Below are 15,791 nucleotides of genomic sequence, written 5' to 3' on the forward strand. Positions count from 1 at the left end.
CTAGTTTTAAATTGGCATTGTTCGCATTTATACCACGTAATTTTTTCTTCATCTAGATGTTTTGAAATTACGTGAATCTTTAAATTAGATTTCATCCTACTTTTGTATGGACACTCATTGCATTGGTACCATTTACCTTCTTCTTCTTTCAAGTGTACGTTGGTTATGTGTCTAGTTACATGACTTTTTTTCGTAGTTTTGTAAGGACATTTTTCACATTTGTGCCATTCAACATCACGTTCGTCTAAGTGGGTTCGTTTTATGTGAATGCTTAGATTTCCTTTCCATTTGGTTTTAAATGGACACTTATCACACGCATATTGTTTGTTTAAAGCATGTTTTCTCAAATGACGTTTAAAATTACCGTTATCTCTAGATGTGTAGGAACATAGTGCACAGTAATACCAACCTTTATGTGTCGTATTCTCTTTCACCGAACTCATACTTTGGAGATTTTCTTTTTTTCCGGTGCATTCTGAAGTATGTTGAAGCCACTTCAACGACAGATTTGTTTCCAAATCGCACTTTTCGCAAACGTAATTTCGTACACTGAAGTCCTCAATTGATAAATCGTCCCTAGATTCGCTTTTAAAGCTGTGATTTTTATTAATGTGTTGTTTGAACAGAATCGTTAGTTCCGTTTTAAAATCGCAGTCTTTACAAAGGTACACTTCAATTTTGGCGTTTTCGCACGTATATTTTTCCTGAGATAAACGGTGTCGTCGCACGTGATTCACCATTAAGAAAAGCGATGTTGTAAAATATGGACACAGTTTACAGTTGTGGACGTTTTTCCATGAAGATCTTCCCAATGCTCGAAGAGATTCAGAATACTCCAAAGTTGACATTTTAATTGTTCAAAACTGTCTTAATACACAGGCAAACAAAATTCTAACCTGACTTTTTTTGGAAAAATACAATTCGAGGTGGATTAGACTCTGATAAGTGGGCGATTGTTCTCGTTTCACCTAAAACACAAAAAATCGATACTAAATATGCTAATTTTCTAGCTTAAATAATTACGAAAATTATTATTTGTTCACATTTTAAAGGTTAGGTTGATTGAGATGGTCAAATTGAAAATATCCCTAGTTAGTAACTTCAATTGGTATATATTGGCAACGCTTGTTAAATGAGTGCCATAGTTTTCCGCTACAAACATTTTTATTAATAATATTATTCCAGAAACTACCCTTAATGGCTAGTTAACAATCTCGGCGTTTTTTCAATAGTCTTTATTAACCAATTCGGTCGTTAAATAACTACTAATAACTATATTTATACTCTGGGTTCACATCTCCATGAACTTAAAAAACGATAGATCGCTACCTACCGAAAATGCATGAAGCATGAGACGTATTTGAAAAATTTAGTGTGTGGTTCCGGGGAGAAATTTTCGATTTATAAACAGTTGAGAGGTGTTTTAAGTGAATTTTCTAGTGTTGTAAAATAACGGTTACCTAAAATATTACCCGTTTCATTTTTAATTTTGTCGGTCCTTATTTTGGTAGTGACAAGTGAATTTCGAGTCCAAAAAGGCAAAAATTGCTGCAAGTCTCCACGGCTGGATAAAAATTATCCGGAACCCGTGGTAGATGAAAATTTTCAATCTGTTTTTCGAAGAATGTGCTATAAAAATTGAGTAAGACATCCAAACTTTTAACATTGCTCTATTTTTGAATTCGTCACAATTATTTTCATTAGTTCCAATTCTAAAGAATTTCCGTAATTTATTGATATTTTCTTGCACAAAATGAATTAATTTTATTGTTCAGATCGCATGTGAAAAGAAGTTTTTGATAACTCAGCATATTGGGACAAGCCTTCACAAAAATAACCTGAAGAATTCTACCAATGAATCTTTCTCCAACACTCAGAAGATGCCAGATCAATAAGAATATTAAGACACAATTTTAGATATTTGTTGTATGGGTCCAAAGGGTCAAGAAAAAACGTGTTAGAATAAAAAAGACAGTGATTGATTTATTTTACTAACGCATTTGTTACATATTCACATCAGTATCATGTATAATAGATAAGAAGGTAAATAATAAAATAACAAACACTGAAGCTAAAATTGTGAGATAGAGAAAAATTGTATGAGGTGAGAAATTGCAAAGCTAACAAAATTACAAACTCCTGACTGTTAAATTGTGTTAGAATCAGTTAACGATTCAAATCCTGACATAAACTGGCTTTCCCTTTTTTGTCAACTACCAAACCAACTAAACTTAACCTAGTTAACTAGCTAACTCACGACGTGGTTAGCTCTAGCCACCAAATGAACTTTTACCAACCCTCTCAACAGAAATTCCCTAGTAGAGCTACCAACTACACAAAAAGCACTAAACTTGCACATGCTTGCCTATGTTTAACTTATTAATTTGATTTTAACGATATTCTTAAATTCAGATTATTCAAATGCGTCAAGTAAAGTAACCAGTAGGAGGTTTTTTATATGAATACATTTAAAAAAATGCAAAAGTTTTATAATAAAGTCAGCAATATATCAGGAAGTGGAAAATAAAACATTTAGTTTGTTTCTTAATTTTAATGAAAAAAATTGTGATGAAATACAACAAATTCCTTGAAACACTAAATCGTACTTGGATGTATACAATCGACTTAATACTACTACACCAAACTTGAAGTAAATTAAATCCTATTTATGTCGTTCATCTTTGTGTTTATAAAGAAATGTTACAAATTTTGTTTTGAAAGGACACTGATGGCATTTGTGCCATTTATTAGCGTCCGTTTTTTCAACATGGTATTTATTTATATGGGCCGTTAAATATTCCTTGAGTTTTGCCTTATGTGGACAATATTCGCACTCGTACCACTTGATTTTTTCTTCACTCAAATGTTTACAAATGACATGGCATTTTAAACGATAGGCTTTTTTTGCCTTAAATGGACACTCATTACACTGATGCCATTTTATGTCTTCTTCATTCAAGTGTAGGTTGGTTATGTGACTTTTTAAATAATCTTTTCCTCTAGTTTTGAAAGCACATTTTTCACATTTGTACCATTTAACGTCTTTACCATCTGAGCAGATCTGATTTTCGTGGTACTTACTTATATGAATGTTTAAAAAAGAACTACGTTTGGTTTTATATGGACAGTATTCGCACTTATATGGTTTGATGTCAAAATGAACATGCACATGTTGTATTAAATTGTGCTTTACTTTCGTTTTATACGAACACTTGTCACATTCATGCCACTCTGCTTCTTCTGAATGATGATAATCTTTGTGTCTCTTTAAATTTGAAATAAATTTACTTTTGAACGGACATTTGTCACATTCGTGCCATTTAATTTCTTTGTCATTCAAATGTTGCGAAATTACATGCTTTTGTAAACTGAACGCCAATTTAGTTTTGAATGGGCAATATTCACATTCGTATCACTTACTCTTAAGGTCTTCATCGTTCGAGTTAAACGAATTTTCGGTTTTAAATGATTTACGCTTTTCAGCATTTTGTTTCTTTAAGTGCACCACTTTCTCGTGGTGTGTTAAAGATCTTTTGTCCCTTGTTTTAAATTGGCACTGTTCGCATTCGTGCCACGGTCCATGTTTTAAAATTGCGTGAGTTTTTAAATGACATTTATACCTTGTTTTGAATTGGCACTCGTCACATTGGTACCATTTACCTTCTTCGTCTTTCAAGTGTAAGTTGTTTATGTGTTTCGTTAAATAAATTTTTCTTACGGTTTTGTAAGGACATTTTTCACATTTGTGCCATTCAACATCTCGTTCGTCTAAGTGGTTTTGTTTTATGTGAATGCTTAAATTTTCTTTCCATCTGGTTTTATATGGACACTTGTCACATGAATATTGTTTGTTTAAATCATGTTTTCTCATATGACGTTTTAAATTAGTTTTATTTCTAACTTTGTATGAACACATTGCACAGTAATACCAACGTACTCCGTCAATTTTCTTGAAATTGAAACTAGATGTAGTATTTTCTTTCCACGAACTCACACTTGCTAGATTTTCTTTTTTTCCCACGCATTTTGAAGTGTGTTGAAGCCACTTCAACGACAGATTTGTTTCAAAGTCGCACTTTTTGCAAACGTAGTTTTGTACACTGAAGTCCTCAATTGATAAATCGTCCCTAAATTCGCTTTTAAGGCTATGATTTTTATTAATGTGTTGTTTGAATAGAATCGTTAATTCCGTTTTAAAATCGCAGTCTTTGCAATAAAACTCTTCAATTTTGGCGTTTTCGCACGAATATTTTTCCTGTGATGAACGGTGTCGTCGCACGTGGTTTACCATTAAGAAAATCGATGTTGTAAAATAGGGACACAGTTTGCAGTTGTGGACGTTTTTCCATGAAGATCTTCCCCATGTTCGAACAGATTCGGAATACTCCAAAGTTGACATTTTGGTTGCCTGAAACTTCTTATTAGTACACGGGAGAAGCGAATGCCACTTTGGTTACCAAAATATCCTTCCAGGACTCTTACAAAAAGCTTTAGACACTTTGATCTTTAACCTAACATTTTCACATTAAAATATCGTTTCGATAGTTCTCGTTTCAGCTAAAACACAGTAATTTTCAGTCATGTAATCATTTTCCGGCTTAAATAATTACAAAAATGATTATTTGTTGACATTTTAAAGGTTAGGTTGATTGCGGTAGTGTCAAATAGAAAATGAAAATATCCCTAGTTAGTAACTTCAGTTGGTATATATTGGCTACACTTGTTAAACGAGTCCCCTAGTTTTACGATAACAACATTTTTATTAATAATTATTATTCCAGAAACTACATGAATGGCTAATTAATATTCTAGGCGTTTTTAATAGTCTTTATTAACCAATTCGGACGTTAAATAACTACTAATAACTATATTCATACATCTCCATGAACTTAAAAAACAATAGATCGCTGCCTGCCGAAAATGCATGAAGGATGAATTGAGAAGTGTTTTAAGTGAATTTTCTGTCTATATTAAGTATAATAGTTGAGGCGGTTGATAATAAAATAACAAACACTGTGATGATAATAATAAGCATATATGTAAAGTGTAATCATGACCTGGTGACGTCATTGAGGAAACTTGATCGTTCGCATCTAGGTATTACGAAAATGTTTTTTTTGAGGCATTATATTTATTTAACGTGGAAAATAAAACGTTTAATTTTTTTTTTTAATTTCAATGAAAAAATAGTCATAAAATACATCGACTTAATACTATTATACCAAACTTAAAGTAAATTAATGTGGCGGTGATTTAAATGAGTCTTTAAATCACAAGTACGTTTCGTTTTATATGGACAATATTCGCACTGATGTGGTTTGATGTCAAAATGAACATGTACATGCTGTATTAAATTGCTTTTTATTTTCGTTTTATACGAACACTTGGCACATTCATACCACTTTGCTTCTTCTGAATGTTTATAATCTTTGTGTTTCTTTAAATCTGATTTAATTTTACTTTTGTACGGACATTTGTCACATTCGTGCCATTTAATTTCTTTGTCATCCAAATGTAGAGAAATTACATGTTTTTGTAAATACGACCCCGATTTAGTTTTGAATGGACAATATTTACATTTGTACAACTTATTTTTGTTTAGCAGACACTCATTGCATTCTTTTACGGTTTTAAATGTACACTTTTTACACTTCCACCATTCGGAATTTTGTTTCTTTAAATGTTTCACATTCTCATGGTGTCTTAAAGATCTATTGTCCCTTGTTTTAAATTGGCACAGTTCGCATTCGTATCACGTAATATGTTTTAAAATTGCGTGAGTCTTTAAATGGCATTTATACCTAGTTTTGAATTGACACTCGTTGCATTGGTGCCATTCACCTTGTTCTTCTTTCAAGTGTAAGTTGTTTATGTGTCTAGTTAAATGACTTTTGTTTACAGTTTTGTAGGGACATTTTTCACATTTGTGCCATTCAACATCTCGTTCGTCTAAGTGGTTTCGTTTTATGTGATCTTTTAAATTTCCTTTATAACTGGTTTTAAATGGACACTTATCACACGCATGTTGTTTGTTTGAATCATGTTTTCTCATATGACGATTTAAATTAGCTTTATCTCTAGATTTGTAGGAACATAGCGCACAGTAATACCAACGTATTCCGTCAATTTTCTTGAAATTGAAACTATGTGTGGTATTTTCTTTTGAAGAACTCACATTTGTTAGATTTTCTTTTTTTCCCATGCATAATAAATGCTTTTGTTTTATGTGACTGCTTAGATTTCCTTTCCATTTGGTTTGAAATGGACACTCATCACACGCATATTGTTTGTTTAAATCATGTTTACTCATATGACATTTTAACTTAGCTTTATTTCTAACTTTGTAGGAACATTTCGTACAATAATACCAACGTTTTCCGTCAATTTTCTTGAAATGGAAAATATTTGTATTCTCTTTGACAGAACTCACACTTGCTAGATTTTCTTTTTTTCCCGTGCATTCTGAAGTATGTTGAAGCCACTTCAACGACAAATTTGTTTCAAAATCGCACTTTTCGCAAACGTAATTTCGTACACTGAAGTCCTGCAGTAATAAATCGTCTCCAGATTCGCCTTTAACACTGTGATTTTTATTAATGTGTTGTTTGAACAGAATCGTTAGTTCCGTTTTAAAATCGCAGTCTTTACAATGGTACACTTCGATTTTGGCGTTTTCGCACGTATATTTTTCCTGAGATGAACGGTGGCGTCGCACGTGGTTCACCATTAAGAAAAGCGACGTTGTAAAATAGGGACACAGTTTACAGTTGTGGACGTTTCTCCATGAAGATCTTCCCAATCCTCGAAGAGATTCATAATACTCCAAAGTTGACATTTTAATTGTTTAAAACCGTCTTAATACACAGGCAAACGCAACTTCGGTTGCCTAGATCTTCAGAAATGATCGTCGGTGGTTGTCGTTTTAGAAATTGTGATCTTCTGATCAAAATTCTAACCTGACTTTTTTTTGGAAAAATACAATTCGAGGCGAATTAGACTCTGATAAGTGGGCGATTGTTCTCGTTTCACCTAAAACACAAAAAATCGATATTAAATATGCTAATTTTCTAACTTAAATAATTACGAAAATTATTATTTGTTCACATTTTAAAGGTTAGGTTGATTGAGATGGTCAAATTGAAAATATCCCTAGTTAGTAACTTCAGTTGGTATATATTGGCAACGCTTGTTAAATGAGTCCACTAGTTTTCCGATAACAACATTTTTATTAATAATATTATTCCAGAAACTACCCTTAATGGCTAGTTAACAATCTCGGCGTTTTGTAATAGTGTTCATTAACTAATTCGGTCGTTAAATAACTACTAATAACTATATTCATTCTTTTGGCTCACATCTCCATGAACTGAGAACTGTTTTAAATGAATTTTCTGTCTATATTGAAAGTATAAGAAGCTAAATAATAAAATAACAAACACTGAAGCTGAAATTGTGAGACAGAGAAAGAGAAATTGCAAAGTTAACAAAATTACAAGTGCTTTATCTAAACAAACTGTTAAATTGTGTTAGAACCAGTTAACGATTCAAATCCTGACATAAACGACAAAACAAATTTACACCACATGTTAGGGCTTTCCCTTTTTTGTCAACTGCCAAACCAACTAAACTTAACCTAGTTAACATAAAGTCACTAGATCTACTATTACTTTTAGAAAGTACGGCAAACTGCCTGTGGTCGGAATTCGACAGAGAGGAACCTAACCTATGTGTTAAACAAAGATAGCGCGAGGCTAGTAATTTTCGCTATCTGTCAACGAAAGGTTGATGTGTTTACGATTTGAGGTTACGACAGACTGTACTAGAATTATTGAGTTAACGGACCGGAAAGAACACTATTCCAGTCCCAAAGTAACTCCAGCCCTATTCAACGAGAAAGTGTCACCGGTAACCAGCAAACAGTCGTGGAAGACGTGTTACCACCAAGGCAATTGACGGCCAAATGACAGTAACAGGATCGCCATACTGGAAGCAAAAAATACCTGCTGTCGAAAAGACGGAGCATAACAAGGACACAGATATATTTCTATTTCATAAAAGTTACTAATTGCCACACATTTCAAGATCGAGTCACATTAAGTTAACAAGCTAACTCACCACGTGGTTTCACTCACACCAAACAAACTGAAACAAACCGACGTGACGCCTCTCCCCCTCTATCCCCCAAATCAACTTCTACCAACCCTCTGAACAGAAATTCCCTAGTAGTACTACCAACCACCCAAAAAGCACTAAATTTGCACATTGTTGCCTATGTTTAACATGTGAAATAAAACATTTAATTTGTTTCTTAATTTTAATGAAAAAATTATGATGAAATACAACAAATTCCTTGAAACACTAAATCGTACTTGGATATATACAATCGACTTAATACTACTACACCAAACTTAAATTAAAATTTAAATTAAGTCCTATTTATGTCGTTCATCTTTGTGTTTATAAAGAAATGTTACAAATTTTGTTTTGAAAGGACACTGATCGCATTTGTGCCATTTATTAGCGTCCGTTTTTTCAACATGATATTTATTTATATGGGCCGTTAAATATTCCTTGAGTTTCGCCTTATGTGGACAATATTCGCACTCGTACCATTTGATTTTTTCCTCATTCAAATGTTTACAAATGACATGACATTTTAAACGATAGGCTTTTTTTGCCTTAAATGGACACTCATTACACTGATGCCATTTAATCTCTTCTTCATTCAAATGTAAGTTGGTTATGTGACTTTTTAAATAATCTTTTCCTCTAGTTTTGAAAGGGCATTTATCACACTTGTACCATTTAACATCTTTACCATCTGAACAGATCTGATTTTCGTGGTACTTACTTATATGAATGTTTAAAAAAGAACTACGTTTGGTTTTATATGGACAGTATTCGCACTTATATGGTTTGATGTCAAAATGAACATGTACATGCTGTATTAAATTGTGCTTTACTTTCGTTTTATACGAACACTTGTCACATTCATGCCACTCTGCTTCTTCTGAATGATGATAATCTTTGTGTCTCTTTAAATTTGAAATAAATTTACTTTTGAACGGACATTTGTCACATTCGTGCCATTTAATTTCTTTGTCATTCAAATGTTGCGAAACTACATGCTTTTGTAAACTGAACGCCAATTTAGTTTTGAATGGGCAATATTCACATTCGTAGCACTTACTCTTAAGGTCTTCATCGTTCGAGTTAAACGAATTTTCGGTTTTAAATGATTTACGCTTTTCAGCATTTTGTTTCTTTAAATGCACCACTTTCTCGTGGTGTGTTAAAGATCTTTTGTCCCTTGTTTTAAATTGGCACTGTTCGCATTCGTGCCACGGTCCATGTTTTAAAATTGCGTGAGTTTTTAAATGACATTTATACCTTGTTTTGAATTGGCACTCGTCACATTGGTACCATTTACCTTCTTCGTCTTTCAAGTGTAAGTTGTTTATGTGTTTCGTTAAATAAATTTTTCTTACGGTTTTGTAAGGACATTTTTCACATTTGTGCCATTCAACATCTCGTTCGTCTAAGTGGTTTTGTTTTATGTGAATGCTTAAATTTTCTTTCCATCTGGTTTTATATGGACACTTGTCACATGAATATTGTTTGTTTAAATCATGTTTTCTCATATGACGTTTTAAATTAGTTTTATTTCTAACTTTGTATGAACACATTGCACAGTAATACCAACGTACTCCGTCAATTTTCTTGAAATTGAAACTAGATGTAGTATTTTCTTTCCACGAACTCACACTTGCTAGATTTTCTTTTTTTCCCACGCATTTTGAAGTATGTTGAAGCCACTTCAACGATAGATTTGTTTCAAAGTCGCACTTTTTGCAAACGTAGTTTTGTACACTGAAGTCCTCAATTGATAAATCGTCCCTAAATTCGCTTTTAAGGCTATGATTTTTATTAATGTGTTGTTTGAATAGAATCGTTAATTCCGTTTTAAAATCGCAGTCTTTGCAATAAAACTCTTCAATTTTGGCGTTTTCGCACGTATATTTTTCCTGTGATGAACGGTGTCGTCGCACGTGGTTTACCATTAAGAAAACCGATGTTGTAAAATAGGGACACAGTTTGCAGTTGTGGACGTTTTTCCATGAAGATCTTCCCCATGCTCGAACAGATTCGGAATACTCCAAAGTTGACATTCTGGTTGCCTGAAACCTCTTATTAGTACACGGGGAAAGCGAATGCCACTTTGGTTACCAAAATATCGTTCCAGGACTCTTACAAAAAGCTTTAGACACTTTAATCTTTAACCTAACATTTTCACATTAAAATTTATTTTCGATAGTTCTCGTTTCAGCTAAAACACAGTAATTTTCACTACATGTAATCATTTTCCGGCTTAAATAATTACAAAAATGATTATTTGTTGACATTTTAAAGGTTAGGTTGATTGAGGTAGTCTCAAATAGAAAATGAAAATATCCCTAGTTAGTAACTTCAGTTGGTATATATTGGCTACACTTGTTAAACGAGTCCCCTAGTTTTACGATAACAACATTTTTATTAATAATATTATTCCAGAAACTACACTTATTAATGGCTAGTTAACAATCTCGGCGTTTTTAATAGTCTTTATTAACCAATTCGGTCGTTAAATAACCACTAATAACTATATTCATACATCTCCATGAACTTAAAAAACAATAGATCGCTGCCTACCGAAAATGCATGAAGCATGAATTGAGAAGTGTTTTAAGTGAATTTTCTGTCTATATTAAGTAACAAACACTGTGATGATAATAATAAGCATATATGTAAAGTGTAATCATGACCTGGTGACGTCATTGAGGAAACTTGATCGTTCGCATCTACGTATTACGAAAATGTTTTTTTTAAGGCATTATATTTATTTAACGTGGAAAATAAAACGTTTAATTTTTTCTTAATTCTAATGAAAAAATAGTCATAAAATACATCGACTTAATACTATTACACCAAACTTAAAGTAAATTAATGTGGCGGTGATTTAAATGAGTCTTTAAATCACAAGTACGTTTCGTTTTATATGGACAATATTCGCACTGATATGGTTTGATATCAAAATGAACATGTACATGCTGTATTAAATTGCTTTTTATTTTCGTTTTATACGAACACTTGGCACATTCATACCACTTTGCTTCTTCTGAATGTTTATAATCTTTGTGTTTCTTTAAATCTGATTTAATTTTACTTTTGTACGGACATTTGTCACATTCGTGCCATTTAATTTCTTTGTCATCCAAATGTAGAGAAATTACATGTTTTTGTAAATACGACACCGATGTAGTTTTGAATGGGCAATATTTACATTTGTACAACTTATTTTTGTTCAGCAGACACTCATTGTATTCTTTTACGGTTTTAAATGAACACTTTTTACACTTCCACCATTCGGAATTTTGTTTCTTTAAATGTTTCACATTCTCATGGTGTCTTAAAGATCTATTGTCCCTTGTTTTAAATTGGCACTGTTCGCATTCGTATCACGTAATATGTTTTAAAATTGCATGAGTCTTTAAATGGCATTTATACCTAGTTTTGAATTGACACTCGTTGCATTGGTGCCATTCACCTTGTTCTTCTTTCAAGTGTAAGTTGTTTATGTGTCTAGTTAAATGACTTTTGTTTACAGTTTTGTAGGGACATTTTTCACATTTGTGCCATTCAACATCTCGTTCGTCTAAGTGGTTTCGTTTTATGTGATCTCTTAAATTTCCTTTATAACTGGTTTTAAATGGACACTTATCACACGCATGTTGTTTGTTTGAATCATGTTTTCTCATATGACGATTTAAATTAGCTTTATCTCTAGATTTGTAGGAACATAGCGCACAGTAATACCAACGTATTCCGTCAATTTTCTTGAAATTGAAACTATGTGTGGTATTTTCTTTTGAAGAACTCACATTTGTTAGATTTTCTTTTTTTCCCATGCATAATAAATGCTTTTGTTTTATGAGACTGCTTAGATTTCCTTTCCATTTGGTTTTAAATGGACACTCATCACACGCATATTGTTTGTTTAAATCATGTTTACTCATATGACATTTTAACTTAGCTTTATTTCTAACTTTGTAGGAACATTTCGTACAATAATACCAACGTTTTCCGTCAATTTTCTTGAAATGGAAAATATTTGTATTCTCTTTGACAGAACTCACACTTGCTAGATTTTCTTTTTTTCCCGTGCATTCTGAAGTATGTTGAAGCCACTTTAACAACAGATTTGTTTCGAAATCGCACTTTTCGCAAACGTACGTCTGCACACTGAAGTCCTGCAGTGATAAATCGTCCCTAGACTCGTTTTTAACACCGTGATTTTTATTAATGTGTTGTTTGAACAGAATCGTCAGTTCCGTTTTAAAATCGCAGTCTTTACAATGATACTCTTCAATTTTTGCCTTTTCGCACGTATATTTTTCCTGAGATAAACGGTGTCGTCTCGCGTGGTTCACCATAAGGAAAAGCGATGTTGTAAAATAGGGACACAGTTTACAGTTGTGGACGTTTTTCCATGAAGATCTTCCCAATGTTCGAAGAGATTTGGAAAACTCCAAAGTTGACATTTTGGTTGCCTGAAACGTCTTATTAGTATTACACTGGAGAAACAAATGCAACTTTGGTTACCAAAAAAATTCTTCCAGGACTCTTACAAAAAGATTTTGAAACTTTAATCTTTAACCCAACATTTTTACGTCAAAAATGGCCAAATAGAAAATATCCCTAGTTAGTAACTTCAGTTGCTATATATTGGGTACACTTGTTAAACCAGTTTATATTTTGCCTTTTTTTCTTAGTATACCTAGTATTTTTTAAACAACACAATACTCAAAAACATGTTCTTCATTTCTTGCAAAGAAATAAGAATTTTGCAGTTAAGATTCGCCCCCTTGGCTCACGGCGAATAAAAAAATCATCCCAATTTACATTGGGCGGGTGGGCGGGGCTAAATTATGCCTGTTTGTTTTATTAATATTTGTAGACTTTTTTTCACAATATGAAACTTAAAACATATGTCCTTGCAAAAATGTAGTATTTTAACCATGTTTTAAGTTTCTTGTTATGAAAAGATGGCTACGATATTAAGAAAAAAAGGCAAAATATAAGCCCCGCCCACCCACCCTATCTCAATTCTGATGAATTTTTTTTATTCGTTGTAAGCCGAGGGGTGGAGCTTAATTGAAAATACTAATTTTTCTACGAGAAATTGCCATGTGTAATATGTTATATGTGTTATACTAAGAAAACTAAATGTATGAATTAAAAAAAAAAACAGAAATCTATATTTCCCTATACAAATTGACCATTTTAAACAAGTTTTAAGTTTCTTGTTGTGAAAAGATGACTACACATATTAAAAAAAAAGAAAAATGTAGACCCGCCCACCCGCCCTATCTCAATTGTGATGATTTTTTTATTGGCCGTAAACCAAGGGGACGGAGCTTAACTGCAAAATACTTATTTATTTACAAGAAATTAAAAAATGTTTTTGAGTATCGTGTTGTTTAAAGAATACTAGGTATATTAAGAAAGAAGGGGAAAATATGAACCCCGCCCACCCACCCCATCTCGATTGTGATGATTTATTTTTATTCCATCAATTTTTTAAGGTAGATTATCATCAACAATCTGAATTTTGAATAACTTTTAAATTTATACTGCATGTTGTAATTTTCCGATGGAAATAAAGATTAAAACTTACTATTGTATGTTGGTAAAATAACAAATATCCCTGAAACATTTAGTTGTTTATTTCTTTAAAATTTTATTAGTTAAAAAATAGTCACAAAATACAAAAATGCTGATACAAATTTTGTATTTATAAAAATTTGAGTAATTTTGTTTTCTTAATATGCGATCTTCATTTCATAACAAAATACTTAAAACATGTTTAAAATGGTAAATTTTTATCGATAAATATCGATTTTGAAATTAAGCTCCTCCTTCCACTCTAAACAAACGAATGAAAAATTCGCTGGCATTGCTTTTAGACTTCAAAATTGTCATTTATAAACTTAGTTACCAAGTTGCCGTTGATGGTAACTTTGATGTTCAACTTTCGCCGTATTTAAAGAGGTTGTAAAAGAAAAGTGGTGGATTTACTACAAACATTTACCATTTTAGGCATGTTTTAAGTTTCTTGTTGTCGAATTAAGTCTACACATATTACGAAAAACAGGCAAAATATAGCCCCGCCCACCCGCCCTATCTCAATTCTGATGATTTTTTATTCGTCGTGAGCCAAGAGGGCGGAGCTTAAGTGCAATATCCTTATTTCTCTATGACAAATTAAAAACATCTTTTTGAGTATCGTGTTGTTCAAAGGATTCTGTGTATATTAAGAAAAAAATAAAGACAAAGATTAGGCCCAACCCATACCCGCCTCGATCTCAGCTGTCAATTGTGATGAATTTTTCATTCGTTGTCATATCGATAGGCGGGGCTTAATTGCAAGATTCATATTTGTCTAGAATAATTCACCATTTTAACCACGTTTTAAGTTTCTTGTTCTGAAAAAACTACCACGTATATTGAGAAAAAAGGAAAAATATAAGCCCCACCCACCCACCCTATCTCAATTCTGGTCATTTTTTTTATTCGTCGTAAACCGAGGGGCAGAGCCTAATTGCAAAATCCACATTTCCGTACAAAAATTTACCTTTTTAAATGTGTTTCAAGTTTTCAAGAATAAAAAAATCATCACAATTGAGATTGGGTGGGTGGGCGGGGTTTATATTTTGCCCTTTTTTCTTAGTATACTTAGCATTCTTTGAAAAACATGATACTCAAAAACATGCCGTTGATAGTAACTTTGAGGTTCAACTTTTGCCGTATTTAAAGGGATTGTAGAAAAAAAGTGGAGGATTTAAGTTGATTACTACAAATTTACAATTTTAGACAATTTTCTTGTGATCGAAATAAGTCTACACATATTAAGAAAAAAAAGGCAAAATGTAGCCCCGCCCACCCACCCTATCTCGATTGTGATGATTTTTTTTATTCGTCGTGAGCCAAGGGGGCGGAGCGTAACTGCAAACTCCTCTATGAGAAATTAAAAACATAGTTTTGAGTATGGTGTTGTTTAAAGAATACTAGGTATATTAAGAAAGAAAGGGAAAATATAAACCCCGCCCACCCACCCCATCTCGATTATGATGATTTATTTTTATTCTATCAATTTTTCACGGTAAATTGTCATCAACAGACATGAATTTTTCGTGTATTTTATTGAATAACTTTTTAAGTATCGATTTTAGAATATTGGAGCTTTTGATTGTTTAGAAAAATCGATACTTAAAAAGTTCTTCAATAAAATACACGAAAAATTATATTTTTGATGATTATCTACCTTGAAAAATTGATAGCATAAAAATAAATCATCACAATTGAGACCGGGTGGGTGGGCGGGGTTTATATTTTGTCTTTTTTTGTTAATATACATGGAACTCTTTGAACAACACGATACTCAAGAACATGTTTTTAATTTCTTGTAAATAAATAAGTATTTTGCAGTTAAGCTCCGCCCCCTTGGTTTACGGCCAATAAAAAAATCATCACAATTGAGATAGGGCGGGTGGGCGGGCTTACGGTTTGCATTTTTGTTTTAATATGTGTAGACTTCTTTTCACAACACGAAACTTAAAACATGTTTAAAATGGAAAATTTGTATTAGTAAATATCGACTTTGCAAAAAGGTAAAATATAAGGTCCGCCCACCCACCCTACCTCAATTCTAATGATTTTTTTATTCGTTGTGAGCCAAGGGGGCGGAGCGCAAC

At 32.6% G+C, this 15,791-nt stretch overlaps 6 protein-coding genes across 10 annotated transcripts in view; 1 reads left to right on the forward strand and 5 right to left on the reverse strand.

Annotated features, from left to right (window-relative positions):
* LOC135140734 (zinc finger protein 761-like) overlaps positions 1 to 4,677 on the reverse strand; it is a 33,716-nt gene extending 29,039 nt beyond the window's left edge. The window contains exons 1-2 of one of the 2 annotated variants that reach the window (XM_064071403.1): positions 4,611 to 4,677; positions 4,458 to 4,557 (exon numbers count right to left, since the gene is read on the reverse strand). The gene's annotated coding sequence lies outside the window, so the exon portion shown is untranslated. Of the gene's footprint in view, positions 1 to 4,457 lie in introns of both variants that reach the window. The other variant, XM_064071404.1, reaches the window with a different exon arrangement.
* LOC135140744 (RE1-silencing transcription factor-like) overlaps positions 1 to 15,791 on the forward strand; it is a 163,667-nt gene that overhangs the window by 126,678 nt on the left and 21,198 nt on the right. The gene's annotated exons all lie outside the window — the stretch shown is intronic.
* LOC135140732 (zinc finger protein 808-like) overlaps positions 1 to 15,791 on the reverse strand; it is a 46,680-nt gene that overhangs the window by 19,388 nt on the left and 11,501 nt on the right. The window lies entirely within an intron of this gene.
* On the reverse strand, positions 2,572 to 12,708 carry LOC135140745 (zinc finger Y-chromosomal protein 2-like). Its single transcript, XM_064071422.1, has 2 exons — positions 12,640 to 12,708; positions 2,572 to 4,408 (listed from the first exon to the last, which is right to left on the reverse strand). The coding sequence occupies exon 2, from the start codon at positions 4,397 to 4,399 to the stop codon at positions 3,413 to 3,415; it is 987 nt and encodes a 328-aa protein (XP_063927492.1). The 5' UTR covers positions 4,400 to 4,408; positions 12,640 to 12,708; the 3' UTR covers positions 2,572 to 3,412.
* Positions 5,080 to 8,177, reverse strand: LOC135140629 (RE1-silencing transcription factor-like). Of its 2 annotated transcripts, XM_064071262.1 has the most exons (3): positions 8,116 to 8,175; positions 7,085 to 7,983; positions 5,080 to 7,029 (listed from the first exon to the last, which is right to left on the reverse strand). In XM_064071262.1, the coding sequence occupies exon 3, from the start codon at positions 6,833 to 6,835 to the stop codon at positions 5,753 to 5,755; it is 1,083 nt and encodes a 360-aa protein (XP_063927332.1). In that variant the 5' UTR covers positions 6,836 to 7,029; positions 7,085 to 7,983; positions 8,116 to 8,175; the 3' UTR covers positions 5,080 to 5,752. The 2 variants fall into 2 exon arrangements, with proteins under 2 accessions (XP_063927332.1, XP_063927333.1); XM_064071263.1 differs by lacking the exon at positions 7,085 to 7,983 and having other exon boundaries at positions 8,116 to 8,177.
* Positions 8,349 to 10,430, reverse strand: LOC135140624 (zinc finger protein 208-like). Its single transcript, XM_064071256.1, has 3 exons — positions 10,382 to 10,430; positions 10,228 to 10,327; positions 8,349 to 10,178 (listed from the first exon to the last, which is right to left on the reverse strand). Exon 3 carries the CDS (start codon positions 10,167 to 10,169, stop codon positions 8,433 to 8,435), a length of 1,737 nt encoding a protein of 578 aa, XP_063927326.1. The 5' UTR covers positions 10,170 to 10,178; positions 10,228 to 10,327; positions 10,382 to 10,430; the 3' UTR covers positions 8,349 to 8,432.

Source organism: Zophobas morio, unplaced genomic scaffold, assembly GCF_036711695.1.
Source record: "Zophobas morio isolate AGI-343-1 ecotype UQ-CSIRO unplaced genomic scaffold, CSIRO_AGI_Zmor_V1 ptg000040l, whole genome shotgun sequence".
Classification (NCBI taxonomy): Eukaryota; Metazoa; Arthropoda; class Insecta; order Coleoptera; family Tenebrionidae; genus Zophobas; species Zophobas morio.

Bases quoted from the DNA above. Each gene is read 5' to 3' on its own strand.
- LOC135140745 (XM_064071422.1), bottom strand. From the start codon at position 4,399: ATGTCAACTTTGGAGTATTCCGAATCTGTTCGAACATGGGGAAGATCT.
- LOC135140624 (XM_064071256.1), bottom strand. From the start codon at position 10,169: ATGTCAACTTTGGAGTATTCCGAATCTGTTCGAGCATGGGGAAGATCT.
- LOC135140629 (XM_064071263.1), bottom strand. From the start codon at position 6,835: ATGTCAACTTTGGAGTATTATGAATCTCTTCGAGGATTGGGAAGATCT.